The sequence below is a fragment of the Parasteatoda tepidariorum genome, chromosome 6 (assembly GCF_043381705.1).
Source record: "Parasteatoda tepidariorum isolate YZ-2023 chromosome 6, CAS_Ptep_4.0, whole genome shotgun sequence".
Classification (NCBI taxonomy): domain Eukaryota; kingdom Metazoa; phylum Arthropoda; class Arachnida; order Araneae; family Theridiidae; genus Parasteatoda; species Parasteatoda tepidariorum.
Window position 1 is genome coordinate 19,821,516 of NC_092209.1, and position 16,371 is coordinate 19,837,886.

Genomic DNA, 16,371 nt, shown 5'->3' on the forward strand with positions numbered 1-16,371 from the left:
CAATATTCAAATCGCGTGAATAAGAATCGCAACACGCAAATACGAAAAGCTATGTTTGATATTAAAATCGTGTGAATAAGAATCGAGATATTAGCAGATTTCAGGCTTGGGACCTCTAAAAAGCTTGTCAGAAGCAGCGTCATTTGAACTATGAAAATCGGATCTATCTGGAGGGCGGGTAAAAAATTCGGAAAATCTTATCTGCTGCTTGTAAAAGGGGAGAAAATAGGTAAAATAAGTAAAAATGAGAAAGGATTGGTAGCTATGTAGTTTGAATTTTCTGTTTCTCTTTGAAAATCGGATAATTTTCTGAAAAAGCGGAATACTTATAAAAAAAAAAAAAAAATTGAAATTTTTAGAAAATTTGAATTTTTGATAAAAAAAAGCTGAAATTTAAGAGATAAAAGTGAAAAAAGCGGAAAAGTGAAAAAAGTGAAAAAATTGAAATTTTTAAAAAATTTGAATTTTTGATAAAAAAAAGCTGAAATTTAAGAGATAAAAGTGAAAAAAGCGGAAATCCGCTAAAAAACGGAAAAATCGCATCCCTGATAATTTGAGATAAGTGTACATGATTTAGCAGCTACTTCAACAAGCTAAATAACATCAAATGACAAATAATCTTTAATTTTTTTTTTAATAAGCTGCACATTTGAGCAGTTGGATAAAAAGTGTTCTTATTAAGTAAGAATAAAAAAGACAACCATCACGATTGTGAGCAAATATTTAACTTGCAATCACAATGAATCATTCAAAACTGCACCATATTCAATGAGTAATGCACAAATTACATAATTATGAATTGCAATACAGCAATAGTAAATAAAACATTTTAAGTATTGCCACTTTATTAGTAATTTTCTTGCAATGTGCACAGCGTCTTTTGACAAAGGGTGACACAGCGAGAGAGAACCTTTAACAGTTACAAAAAAATTTTCAAAATACCCAATAATAATTTCTTGCTCTCCTATTCTACCAAATAAATTAAGGTTAATTGTACTTAAAAAATAAAAAAAAATTCTTTTAATCATGATTTTGCGTTTAAATTTCTAACAATATAAAACTTGGTTATACTTGAGCCTGCTTTTTAGCTTCTTCATAGCCGATCATATCAACTTCTAAACCTTTTTCTTCAACCATTAACTGTGTAAGATCAACTGGAAATCCATATGTATCATATAATCTCCATGCAACATCCCCTACAGATATATACATATAAAATATAGTGACAATGAATTTAAATCATATACACTTGTTGAATACCGTTCTTTGTACAGGTAAAATAAAAAAAAATCAGTACTGAACAACACTATGAAATCAGGCACAAAACTGAAAGGCATATACCAACACAATTGAAGAACTTAGTGGAAGAACCCAGTAAATGGCCTTTTAAAGGGATTTTATGAATCAGTGAAAATAAAGTGGTAGCAGAAATATGGGTATGTTTAATGTAGGAGAATTTTTTTTCTTCTCCACTTCTAATATAACTAATAAACATTGGTTTTCAGTATCCTTGCATTAGTTTTTTTTTCAAATTAGACAGTGGTAAATAAAATAAAACAAAGAATTATAAGTCCCACCTTCTAATAAATCAGTAATAAAATGCAAAACACTTTTTTTCATCTTACCTTTATTATAGCCTAATTGAATGTCATTTACCTAATTTTTTCACTTAACTCATCAATTAATAAAACTAAAATGATTTAATTTTTTTTATTTATTATAATTATTTGTTGTCCTTTATGGGGACTTTACGTTACTACATTAAGCAAAACACGTTTTTTTGTAGCTCATCCTATCCGAATAGAGAGTAACTGTATTAGCAATACTTAGCATGACGATATTATTCGCTTTTAACACCTGATAGTTAAAATTTTCACCATTGAGTAATTTTCTCTGGTACACATCCCTTTCAAGGGACCGTGAGAAATCTCCTTCCACAGTATCTGTTTTAAAACTGCTTACTTTTGGAGCAATTTAAATAATCACCAAATATATCAGAAAAATACTTTATAATATTATAGTTGTTACTTAATGCATAAACATTTGAGTTCAGAGGGAAATGAAATACATTTAACAGTGACACCTAACTAAAGCTCAAATTCTAAAAACAAATAGAATTCTTATAAGACCTTAATAAGGATTTTGAGTATGACCATTTCCATATCTGACCTTTTATTTATCGTTTAAAATAGTTATAAGTAGTGGTGGAATACTTATAAGTAGTTTTCTACAGTTCCCATTAACTTTTTTTTCCACTTACTTTGCTATGTTAATATTTATATCAATAATAACACGGCGAATAATATTATCCCAAAAACGAATAAGCATTTTTTCGACATTAACTTTGCTTTTAATAGATAATTTATTTATTTTTAGTTTTTCTAAATGAATGAATACCATTATTTTATTAATTTTGTTTTTCAGTACAGTGAAATCTCTAGTTACGCCCACTCCTACTGATAAACCATTATGCAACTCCAATTTTTCAAAATTTAAAAGAAAATTACTTAAAAATTTTAAGAATGAACTTTTTGCTTTATCTATAACTAAAAATATTAAACTATTTCACTACCAATGAATCTATCCTTCTCTGGTCCTAAAACTGTTCCATGAAATTATAAAAATAAATAAAAAAATAAAAAAAGGCAGTCATACTCAAATTTGGTTCTGAGACCTCACTTTTCCTCACTAGCTACCTCACATTGGAAAATTAATTAGCTACCTCACATCACTTACTTACCTTACTTTGGAAAATAAATTAGCTACCCCACTTTTCTTGACTGACACAGGAATATATTACGTTTTCACCTTCAAATATCAAAAAAAAATAATAATAATAATATTTTTTTTTTCTTTTCAGGCTTAAAATTTTTTTTCTATAAATGAAGAGTTATATTTTGCAAGACAAACTTACAAAATTAATTTAATAAATTAAATTAATTTTAATAATTACAGTCAATAACATTTTACTAATAATGTACATTTTAAATGACAATAGACCAGATATGTTTACTTAAAACTAGTAGTAGTTTTATTTCTTGAAATCAATGCCAATTTAGTGAAATTACAAGTTAAGCATAATGCTATGAAATTTTAATTCTAGCATGCATAACTTCCATGCAAAAGGAAGAAAATTACCTGGCAGAACATTTGAAGTAAGTTTCTTGATGGCTCGTTCCAACAACAATCTCCCTCGATTTAGTGTCTTTAGAAATTGTGCTTCTTCATCATTAATTATATCCATAATCTGTAATAGTAATCATTAGGAAGACGAAAATACAATAGGTAAAATTGCAAATGATGAAAATAAAATAAATAAAACAATCTGATTTCCTTTTTTTTAAATTTCATCTACTTTCTAAAGGCAAACCAAACTCTTTCATAAAAAGAGAGATATAATGACGTAGACTAATATAAAATATTAGAGTTCTAAAAAGGAATAAAATTACGCATAGTTTATGCTTTGCACAATATATATATATATATATATATATATTGTGCAAAGCATAAACTATGCGTAATTTTATTCCTTTTTAGAACTCTAATATTTTATATTAGTCTACGTCATTATATCTCTCTTTTTATGAAAGAGTTTGGTTTGCCTTTAGAAAGTAGATGAAATTTAAAAAAAAGGAAATCAGATTGTTTTATTTATTTTATTTTCATCATTTGCAATTTTACCTATTGTATTTTCGTCTTCCTAATGATTACTATTACAGATTATGNAAAAACGGCTTTTTGTAGCGATTCAGAAAACCGGAAAAATCAGTTATCCGGAATAGCGATGGTCCCGATCGTTCCGGATAATCGGTTCCCTACTGTATATATATATATAAAAATTACAGTTGCCAACATAGATAATTAAAAATCCAATAAATTTTAGGAAATATAAATTTCATTATAACTGTTGCATAATGTACTAAATATTTTACACATAGGAAAATGTAGGGATTTTTATAGTCATCAAAAAGAAAAATATTTTCCAGTAATGATTGGCATTAAATATGTTTGAAATGCGTATTATGTTTACTCGTAATTTTGAATAGTAATAGGCATTTAATTGATAAAAAATATATATATTTTTTAAATTAATAAAAAAGGGAGTTCTGAATAAACTGAATATTTTAGAACAAATTTTTTTTTAAAAAACTGATTTCGATAAATATAGCCTGCTTCATTATATATTAGTAATACTTATTTAAATACTCAAACAAGCAGTAAACCTTGCAAAAATTCTTTTTCAATAGGGGTTTCTTAATGAAATTTTTTCAATTTTAGGAAATTTTCTAAAATGTACAAAATCCTGGAGAATTTTTACTAAACCAGTAGAAACTAGAAAAACCAAGTTGTCTATTGAAAAATCCAGTAGAGTTGGAAGCTTTGATAAAGCAGGAGAGAATAAGAAGAAATTGATTCATAAAAATTAGAGAAAATTAAAAATTTATATAACAATTTAAAACCACAACTTTTTCAATGCAACACTATATACAAATTCATAAAATTAAACATCAAACACATCTAAGAAGAGTACATAAATGATACAGAATATTCCCAGAATGAATTAAACATAAATTAGAAGGAAGAAATGAATATTAGGCAATTTTAAAAGCAAAGAGAACGAAACAAAATAAAATTACTTTTTCAATGAGGATGAAAATGTATGCATCATAAAATATAATTGTCATCATTGCTCATAAGAATGTGAACAGCATGTAGTTAAAATCATATGCAAAAAAAAAAAAAAAAAAAAAAAAATCATATATTTTGCTTTTATAAATTTCATCACACCTCATTTATATGCGAGCAACAAAAAATTACCAACTCTATGCCACAATCAAGAACATAAAGAAAATATACATGACACTTTTAAAGATGTGAACAGAAAGAAGAAAAAAAATTAAAGGGAAAATGTGGCAAAATACCAGATAGAAATATAAAAGCATCATATTTTGAGAAATTTCATCACAACTCAATATGAATGTGAACAGCAAACTAAACTAATCATGTGTAAAATGCTAAAAAAGAAGAGCATAAAAAGAGGGGAAAAAACATACTTTCTTAAATTTACCACACTTTATTACTGATTTGAGCAGCAATCAAAAGGAGAATTATCTTCGAAAGGTAGCAAAATATTAAATAGAAATAATAAAGCATCATATTTTTAGAAATTTCATCACATTTGATTATGAATGTGAACAGCAAACAAAATCAATCATGCTCGAACTGCAGGGAAGGGTACAAAAGCAATTTTTTTTAAAAATTCTATCACACTTCATTAAGGATGTGAACAAAATATATATGTATAAATAAACATGCAGAAATCAAGGCGAAAAAAATGGCATAATCATAGATAAAATGCATCATACTTTTAGGATTTCATCAAATCTAGTTATGAATGTGAACAGCAAAATAAACTAATCATATGCGAACTGTAGAAAATGCCAATTATTAAAAGGGAATTTTAAAAAATTCATACTTTTATAAATTTGAATAGAAAAAAAAAATCCCATGCAACAATCAAAGTTGTGAAAGATAAAAAAAAAAATGTTAGAAAACAAAGCAAAAAAATAAAATATATAATATAAAGAAATAAAGTTAGAAATAATTTTATAATACCAAAACACCTTGTTATGAATGAGAACAACAAATATAACTAATCATTTACAAACAGTAGGTAAAATCAAAATATATGAGGAAAAGAAAGCATTATACTTTCACACTTTATTAATAACGTGAGTAGAAGATTATTTGCTTTGTGCAAAAAGGTTTAATGGTTTTAATATTAAAAACCATACAATAATGCCCTTGGATTTAATGAGGACCTTTAATTAACTTCTTAACCATTCTTTTTCTTAATTTAAAATGACAGAAGGAAGGCTGCTATTCATTCTGATAAATTTTATAAGTTTTAAAAGTACTTTACACTAATTTTAGTTCGAATTGGTAGATAAAGAATGAAGAGAAACAATGTGATGTCTTTCAGCTGTTTTATTATAAGCCATAACAAGTAAAGTTATGGTGCTATACTGTAGCAACATTTAAGTAAAACAATGGATGGTAGCTGAAATTTCAAACAGAGGATGTTAAATGAATTCCCATTTCTCAGATTCTATCTATATAGCTCAAACATGATGCAGAATATATCGGATCATGCCAACAAGATTCAGAGGAAATACTGGCAATCCTTGGGAAAGTTAAAAAAGAAATTCAATAAAATCCTCAAATCAAATAAAATCAATTCAATAAAATCCTGATAGTTTTTAATATAATGCAAAGCAAAAATTAGTACTAATTTGAGTTTTCAATTCCTGGGATGTCTACTTAAAAAATGAGTATCATCACAAAGCTTTTTACAGATAATAATTTAATATAATACAGATTTTATAAAAGCTTTTAATCTGATCGCTAACATTTTGAAAAATACCAGAAAGAAAAAAAAGAGGATAAGGCTTTAATAAAAAATTTTCAAAACATAAAGGTGGTCATGAGTGGGTCGTTGTTTGTGAAAACATATTTGTCGCGAATAATCAACTGCTGAGGAAAGACAAAATTAAACAAAACCTCTCAATCCATTTGATTCAGTGTAAGTAAAAAGCAACATAAAGTAACCCAATTGTAAACATTTTCTAGTTCATATTTGTAGAGCTCAGTTTCCATTTCTGATGCTACTGGCTAACTTAGGTTTAACAAGCTCCCATAAAGTTTCCACAGGTTTAATGAACAAATTACTTTGGTCTCCATGTTCTCGTTAATAATCAGCCTGGGCGTACTTTTATAAATTTTCTTGTACTACATTAAAAAGGTTGTCAGGATACAAATACTTCCCACACATAGAGAACAAAATATTATACAGAAGAAGAAAAAAAATCATATTTTTTTTTAAGTCTCATCACATCTTATTAAGAATGTGAACAGCAAACTAGACTAATCATATGTAAACAGCAGAAAAAGCCAAAAATTAAGGGAGAGGAACATTTAATCTTGTTTAAGAATTAAAGAAAACAGATTGATAAAAAAAGGAGCATCATACTTTCAGAAATTTCATCACATATTATTAAGAATGTGAACAGCAAATTAATATTAATCATATGAAAATAATAAGAAAAAAATTTCATTGGAAAAAAAAGAAAAAAAAAATCATACTTTTACAAATTTCATCACATATCAATAAGAATGTGAACAGCAAACTAATATTAATCATATGAAAACAATAAGAAAAAAAATGTCATTGGAAAAAAAAAACTCATACTTTTACAAATTTCATCACATATCAATAAGAATTTGAACAGCAAATTAATACTAATCATATGAAAACAATAAGGAGAAAAAAAATACACTTTTACAAATTTAATATCACACTTTAATAAGAATGTGAACAGCAAATCAATACTAATCATATGCAAATAATAAAGAAAGAAAAAAATGTTATTGGAAAAATATATACTTAATACTTTTACATATTTCATCACACATCAATTAGAAAGTGAACAGCAAATTAATACTAATCATATGGAAACAATAAGAAAAAATTTTATCGAAAACAAAAACATCATACTTTACAGATTTAATCACGCATCAATAAGAATGTGAACAGCAAACTAAATTAATCATATGCAACAGACTAAAAAAGTCAAGCATTATATAGAAAATTATCAGCCTTAGATAAATTTCATCACATCTTATTAAGAATGTGAACAGCAAATTAATCATCATAAAAAAAGAAAAAAAAAAGTAGAATAAATACTATTATAGTGAAAAGAAAAAACATTTTTTAGTTATTACATGTCAAATCAAATAATTATCTTGATTTGTAAATGCTTTTAAATTTTGTTGAAATAATTAAAGCAGGACACACAGAATAAAATAAGTAAATTTTAAGATTTTCACTTTTGAAATTGTTTAACAAAATATATATTAAAAATAAAAATTCCTATAAAAATTATAAAGTACAAATCACTTGAGTAAATTTTCACTGTTGCAAAACAGTGAAAATTCAAACACTGTTGCAAAACAAAGGGATTAAATTTTCTATATACATAACTTATAACAGCTTAATAGTATATTAGATTTTAAAACTAAATTTTAAATTAAAATATTTTTTGCCACATTTTTAAAATAGTTATCGACTGTAATTTGTAGTGCAATAGAAAGAATGCACACCTTTCTAAGTAGAAATGAACAATATGACATTTCTGTTGACGCTTTAGAGTAGTAATAATATATATACACATTTTATGAATTTTAGGGAAGGTATACTTTGAAATATTTAAGGTTAAATTCAATTATAATAAAGCTATAACATGTTGTTAGAAATTCATAAATGTAGGACCCTAAAAATTCTGTAAAGAAATATGGATGCTAGAAAATAAAAATAGAAAAAATCATTTCTTTATTTTAACTACAATTTTTTCATTTCTTACAGATTTCAACCATATTACATTATATCAACCATTATTAAAGTAAAGTTAGTCCAGAAGCTGAGCTATTCTTTAAAAATTTGTCTCTGTTACATAAAAATTCATAAAGACAAATTTATCAGGTAAATAAAATTTCTTGAAAAATGAAAAAGTAGATTTTGGTGATTAGGTAGGTAATTATAAATTGTGAATAACACACTTTGTGTGCTCATCATGCTGAGAATTATATAACTTACTGTTTGTGGATCTTTTGAAAGTTCAGGAAATATATCACCCTACAAAAACAAAAAAATAAACATTTCAAATAACAGTTCTTGATTCTTATAACATCAACTTATATTTATACATATAATTAAATACAGCTGTTAAAGTGAGAAAGATGAAAAGCTTGATTTTATTCGAGAAATTTTGTAATTCCTAATGCTGTTCACATTTCAGTGAATAGACTTTTTTCTTTCTTCTGCATTAATTCGTTGCGTTTGGTGGTGTTGATAACCTACATAAAAGATGCTTTCTCAGGTTGCCATTTTTAAAAAAATGAATTTAGACCTTTTATTTATTAAGATATGTAGAATTCAAAAACTTTACAAAATAAATTCAGGCTGCATTATTAGAAATGCCTGAAATTTTAATTTTAATAACTTAAGTTTTTTAAACAACTTTACAATTAAAACTGCTAACTCAGGCAGGGCATACATTGCAAAGATAGATAAGTCCCAGTATCACTGAGAATAATCTAAAAGATTTGTATCAACAAATAGTACTCCAAATGTCAATTTACATAACATTAACAAATATTTAAATCACTCACTAAAATGTTGATAACAACTGGTACAAGACTTGCAAACATCCCTGGTTTAGCAGATAACTTTTCAGATGCATATCGAACTGCACGCCTCAATATTCTTCTTAGAACATAACTAAAGAAAAGTACACTTTTAGAATATGCTCTAAAAGATAATAAATACATTGATGCTTTAACACAAATCATATACATTAACACAAATTACAAACTGAGATATACTGAAAACAAAATAAAACAATTACTGGCAATCTGTTTTTTCCCTTTGCTTCGAGCATAATAATAATTTTACTGTTGTACAGTAAGCTGAAAGAATTATATAAAAATGAATGTTATATGATTGCATTTTACTTGCTTACAGGGAATTTTCAAACTTATATCATAAAATAAGGCCATATAAATCATCCAGTGTCAGATTAAAAAAAAAAAAAAACATATACACAGTACAGAACTATAAAGAGTGGGATTAAAAAAGATAAAACCTATCATTTAAGTAAAACAACTTCATTTCTTTAATTTTAGTCATGGTATGATTGCTTATTCACTTTTGATAAAATGAATAAATCAATAAAAGGAAAAATAAATTAAGCAACAGTGACTGCAGAAAAAAACTATATTTACAGCATTAAATAGAATCACATTTTATACTGTTTCTTTCTGATTTTCTTAAGAGAATTTTTTTAGGTATCGAATGAATAAAAACTTTAGTTTTTTTTTATGAATAGTTGTTAGCTTTTTTTAAGATTAAATATTTATATTTAGGTTTTTTTTCTCCCCTAACCCATGCCAAAAATACAGCTAAGTTTTATTTGACTAAACAAATTTCTATACAAAAAATATTTATTCATGATTGTTTTCTAAAAAAAAAAATGTTGCTATTTGGTCACTGAATATTTATTATTTGGCCAAATCACTATTTGTTACACGTCTAAATTTTATGAGAATATTGTTTATAATTCATTTTTTATTTTACAAAATCATAACTATTATCTAAAATACACTTTAAATCAATAATATCACACCCTCGGCCTGTATTGTCAGGTCTGCCACCATCAGCTAGTGCCACAGTCAAAGTTCTAGCATGATCAGCTAATACTCTGTAAGCCATATCTATGCCAGTTACATCATCCGGTCCTACTTTACCTCCATAGGGGACAGCACCTGTGGACTGAAAAATGATACATTTAAATTGTACATTAAAACAGTTTAAGAATACACACATAGAATCTTTTCTCAGCAACAAATGTTTAGTAACTCATGCTCTTTTTTAAACTCAATCAACACACCAGATTCTTATCCAATTAAGAACTCAAACCAAAATCAGTTATTTGATTTCAGAGTTCAGTATTCCACTCATTTTTTTTTTTTTATCTTTTAAAGAAAAAAGTTTTTTTCCAAAGAAGAAACTAAACTTTTTAGTCTTCCTCTCAGACTATGACCGGACCAGGTCAATCTTAACATTTTCAATGTGGTTTACAATGTGGTCATGGCACTTTTGAAGGACTAGGTCTGTTCACAACATTGTATTGGTTAATAGAACATAATTGTTTTTTTCCTCCATAAAAATAAATTTGAGACATTTTAATGTTACATTTGAAGAGAAACTGAATTTTATTTTAAGTTATTTATAGGCAGGATTTAAATAGAACTAAGGTTGGAATATACCTTCTTTAAATATTTAGACACATCAAAATATTTTTTCTTAGGAATCTGGGACACATTTGGCAAGATTTTTTATGTTGTTAAAATTTATATTTTGATTTCAGCCTAAAAAACTTGTCACAATATCTATTTCGACATTAAGAAAGTGAAAAAATAAATAAATACCAAACAAAAATGTTAAACATTAAATCTCGACCATTATTACATGAACAGCAACACAAAATACAAAGCAATTAAAAAAATTGTGCCATTTCATAAAAAGGCTCATTATTATTTTTAATTTAAGTTTAAATGTAAATTACAATAAGATTCTGTATGTTATTTTTTCCATATAATGAACTAAAAAATAGAATGATAAACATGCATAATTTAGAGTAGCAAAATTTAAATACTTAATCAGTATTTAAGTAAATTAGGAACAGTATACTGATATGATTCAAAAATATTAACTTACTTGTTGAATTGATAAGAATATAGGTTGAAATAAATCTGTATCATAATTGGATGATTTATCTTGAATCACAGATACCAATCTTTCAAGACCCATTCCAGTATCAACATGCTTTTTAGGGAGTGGTTTCAAACTACCATCATTTTCTCTGAGAAATAAAAATACATATTTATTTATCGAACTTTAACAGCATTGATATAAAGATGAGTATTTATGTGAAAATCTATGAATTTACCTATTGAATTGAATGAACACAAGATTCCAAATTTCTAAGACATCAGGTACATCTGCATTTACTAAATGTGCAGCATCTCTTCCTCCAATTCTATCATAATGAATTTCTGAGCATGGTCCGCAGGGACCAGTTTCTCCCATTTCCCAAAAATTGTCTTTCATTGCAAAAGGTAAAATCCTTTCTTCTGGCAAGCTATATCAATTATGAATAGTCATACATACATATATATTAATTTTAAAATTTTTGTAACATATATATGTAATTACAAGAAGAAAAAAGTCTACTTTCTTTATGCACATTTTATTCAAAGATTATCGAAATATATTTGCAAATAGCTGGCAAGATTGAGTTATCAATACACAATAGACTTGTGTATGTACATAAATCTGCTATTGGTGATTAAATGGCCTGTGTGCAAATACCCACACCAAAATCAAACTAAATCAAGCATAAACATTAAACTTTGCTACATATTAGGTATACAATCTCAATAATGTGTGCATGTAAAAAATTTGAAATAGATACCATGAGCAGAAACCCTAGAAAAATAATNTATATATATATATAAAGTTAAAAAAAGAGCTGAATAAAGATGTAATTGAAAATTTCAAAAGCAAAGAGTGAAAAATGCAGATAAATCTGCTACAGGTGATTAAATGGCCTGTGAGAAAATACCCATATCAAAATGAAACTAAATCAAGCATAAACATTAACTTTATGAAAAATTAGGTAGTCTCAATAATGGGTGCAAGTAAAAAATTTGAAATAGATACCATGAGCAGAAACTATAGAAAAATAAGTCACATTAAGTTTGATGCTCAACTATGACAACCGACTCAAATTTGTTGCTAATAGATACCAAAGGAAACGATAATCATAATTAGATAACATAGATGTACGTGTGCACGGATACATTGGTGGTGATTCTCAAATTTTGCACACTTTTTTAATATTTATTATAAATATAAAAAAAAAGTATCCACACATGCAAAAAAATGCAGTTAGGTGAAAAAGAAAATATGAAGCACACAGCTTAATCATGATTTATGCAAGGTAGAAGAAAGTCAGTGTTTAGTTGTATGTAGGCTGCCACTTAAGCCCAAAGATTAGCGATCCCATGTGGTCGAGCCAACAATCAACTGATTTTTTCCAACTTAATTTGATGTGACTATCGTTTTACAACAAAAATAGACAATTGCGGTGACTTTTTAATGTACTTTTGATTGGAGTAAAAAAAACAAATGTTACTTAATATGATAATTAATATAATAAAAAATAAGATCAAAAGAAAAACTAAACATGCTGTCTGAATGTTACTTGACTAAAAAATGTAATTTTAAAAATAACTAAAATTACGAAAGAGAAAAATAAAATATGTGAGAAACAGAAACACAGCGATATTGGGTATTTAAATACCTACTAAACTAAACTCAGTGGCGCGACAGCCCATAGAGGGCCAAGGCCTACTGTGCCCATCTCAGTTTTCTTGACCTTGGGCTATGGGGTGCAGGAGCAGATGTTCCGGTCAGGTGGTCTGCCAAACGCGGAACCCCCAGTGTTTAGTTCCCAAGCATGCTTGGTACTCATTTATCGACCCACTGAAGGGGTTTAAATACCACAAATAAGAATTGCAATATTAGCAGATTTCGACACATCCAAAAAAATTTGCCACGCCGAAAGAATCAAATTGACGTAAGAATTGCATGTATGCAAACATTTTGTTAAAGAGATTTAAAGTTTTAAAACATAATATACAGTGGACATCAGCTTTGACAGTTACTATACTCACATACCCAACTTGTTTCCAGATTTCTTTACATTCATCATCAGGATCTAATCCCAAAGCTGCATTTCCTCCAAAATATGTTACATAGAGGCGATCTTTAGATAACTTGAATACTTCAGTTAATAACTCCCATGACCACTGACATATTTCTTTCTGTTAAAGATAGTTTTCGAATGTTACTAAAAACTGCATAATATATTAAAATGTTTAAAAAAATTTGAAACATACATAACAAGATAGTTTAGTAGCCAAATGCTTGTAACTAGGATATTTTGTTTTTATAAACAGAAAAATAAAAATTACTTATCAGAAATGGTAATTGGATCCTTTTTAATCATAATATCATTTTGTCAGAATTAGCCCTTTGTACTCTGAGTACAATAAAATGATATTTAAACTAATTTTAGAAATACACAGCACAATGTTTTCACATATACAATTATAAAATAATGTGGTTATAAAATATTATGATATAAAAACTTTTAGAGTAAAGACTCATGATGCACCATCAGACGGGACATAATTTAAAAAATTTATTAATTTTAAAATATTTTATTACCTCTTAAACATTTTAATATTGTGGTACTTATCAGTTACAAGGACTAGAAAATCAAGTTCACCAACATAAAAGAATAACACAAGTTTCTAGTTTAGACAGGTTTTCTAATCATACACAGGTATATCAAAAATAAAGTTGTTATAATCAATCAGGATGCATAGCCAGATTTTTCAACAAAAAAAGCACTTCTTAAGCAATCGAAAATATTTTTAATCACTTTCCAAAAGTAAAAAATTCATAATTAAGATATGTGCAGTAATACAAACTTCTTTTTTCTTCTATGGTTTAAAATTCTTTATTTATAAACATAATCACAAAATATGCAAAAACATTTTCAAAAACCTTCCATATTCATGATAAAATAACTAGTTTCTAATAAATATTGCAGCAAAGATTGTGAAAAATCATGCTTTTCTTGTAATTTATGAAGATAACCAACACGACAAAGACAAAATTTCTTTTAAAAGATAGAAAATTAAGCACTTTCTACAAACCCTGAATAAAAAAAAAGCCCCTGCAAAGGCTTTTAAAAATTGTAAATCAAAAAGAAGCACTTTTTTAAAATGTTACGAACCTTGTCAATAATAATACAGATCAAATGCGAAAATCTCAATCACAACTGATAATATAAAAATTGAGAATGGTAATTTAGCGAATAATAAACACAGTAATAATTATTAAATAAATTATTGTGAATGTGTCGTTTGGATTAATAAAAAACAATATAAGCAAGTCAAATTTGAAGAATATTGATACCTTTTAACAGAATACACGTAATATTAATATTGAAAAAACGGTCAACACATGAACCTTAAGGGTACAGGGGACCTTCAAATTTGAAAAAAGTGACCAAAATTTTGATTTTGAGATTTTTATTTTTTCAGAAAATAGACGTTGTAAGCTTTCAAACAAAAAAAAAAAATTTGGAAATTGAACCCTTTTTTACTGAGATATTAGGATTTTAATTAGGCCACGCCCCTTTGTTTACATTCAGAAAACAGAAGTCAGTAGTTTGAAGCAGCCGATTTTTTTCAGTTTCGTTTTAAGCTAAAAGCTAAAGGAGCTTTATATTATTCATTTCAGAAGGGTTCTTCTGTAAATATTATAGGCAACACAGTTACTTAGCTGATTGATTGATTATTTAATGCATTCGTTTATTTTTATTGTCGATATTGCTCTTTTTTCGTTATTTCTACAACAAACAGCCTTTTTCAAAGCTATTATTCTTCTTAAATTGTTTTTGCTAGGTTTTTAATTGTTTTTGTTAGGTTTTTAATTGTTTTTATTACGTTTTTGAGTTGTTTTATTTGTTTTTATTGAATCATGGATTCTATTTCTCCCAAGTGGAGAAAACCGAAAGGTAGGATGAATAGAAAGAGGCGGGCTGGTTTTGAAAATGTAAAACTAATGGGGGCAAAGAAAGCAAGTGAAAGTGAAACTGTTGGTCATGTGAGCAATATAAGCATGAACGAAATGTGAAAAAATACAAGAAAATTAGTGACAATCAAAATTATGTAAGAGTAGAAGGACCATCCTATTGTGCGGGAGGATTTTAAAAAAAATTTCTGTATTTGACACTTCTATATTATATATATCGCACACAATTAGTTTTTACATTTGAATCAATGTTTCATTTTTCGGTTGATATATCATTCATATTTTTTAAAATAAATTAATTTCATGCTTACTAACTTTTTTATGTTATTACTTTAGTGAATTTACTTGCGTTAAATTTTGAATAAGTAAATATGCTTGCTGAGTACATTTGTGTATTTCTTTTCATAGGCACATATTTCATCCATTTCAACCTAATTTTCATCCATTTCAACCTAATAATGGAGATAAAAGTACAGATATATGCTTAATTAGTCATTTTTTAGGTATTATACACAACTAATAGTGTTATTTTAAATACATTTTAAAAATTGCTATTTTCTCAAAATGAAATTTTGACGGATTTTTGTGTTTTCGAAATGCTCCATTTTTCTCAATTTTTAGTTTTTTTGGTTGAAACTTTTTTTATGTGTACTATGTATGTATGTGATTAACACTTACTATGTTTCGTTACCTAGAACATTGACAAAATTTGTTTATAGTAAAAAAAGTTTAAGATTTTTAAAATTTTTCCAGAAATTTTCATGAGATACAAAAAAAGTGCGTTTTTTTTGAGCTAGAGATATAATTAGCCACTGGTAACTAAGTAACTTTTATTTGGAAATAAAAAACGAGTCATATAAAAAAAAAAGTATGATTCTGCGGTGAATTTTAAGCTTTGTGGAGTGTTTTGATTTTATGCTATTTTAAAATTTTAAAAGTTCAATAACTTTAAAAATTATAAATCAAATTACATGAAATTTTGTATACAGCTTTTTAAAGATATTATAAGTAAATACCGAGAGTTTCATAAATGTAGCATAAAAACTCTGAAAGTTGGTTTTTAAGGTCCCCTGTACCCTTAA

The 16,371-nt window shown here is 26.8% G+C and overlaps 1 protein-coding gene across 1 annotated transcript in view; it reads right to left on the bottom strand.

The window, feature by feature from the left end:
- The window catches only part of LOC107448591 (alanine--tRNA ligase, cytoplasmic), a gene marked incomplete in the record, with an annotated part of 32,220 nt that overhangs the window by 13,774 nt on the left and 2,075 nt on the right, over positions 1 to 16,371 (bottom strand). The window contains 8 exon segments of the mRNA XM_043052450.2: positions 1,072 to 1,196; positions 3,139 to 3,247; positions 8,654 to 8,692; positions 9,229 to 9,337; positions 10,242 to 10,387; positions 11,336 to 11,480; positions 11,568 to 11,759; positions 13,361 to 13,506. Of these exon segments, the coding sequence (XP_042908384.1) occupies positions 1,072 to 1,196; positions 3,139 to 3,247; positions 8,654 to 8,692; positions 9,229 to 9,337; positions 10,242 to 10,387; positions 11,336 to 11,480; positions 11,568 to 11,759; positions 13,361 to 13,506 (1,011 nt within the window).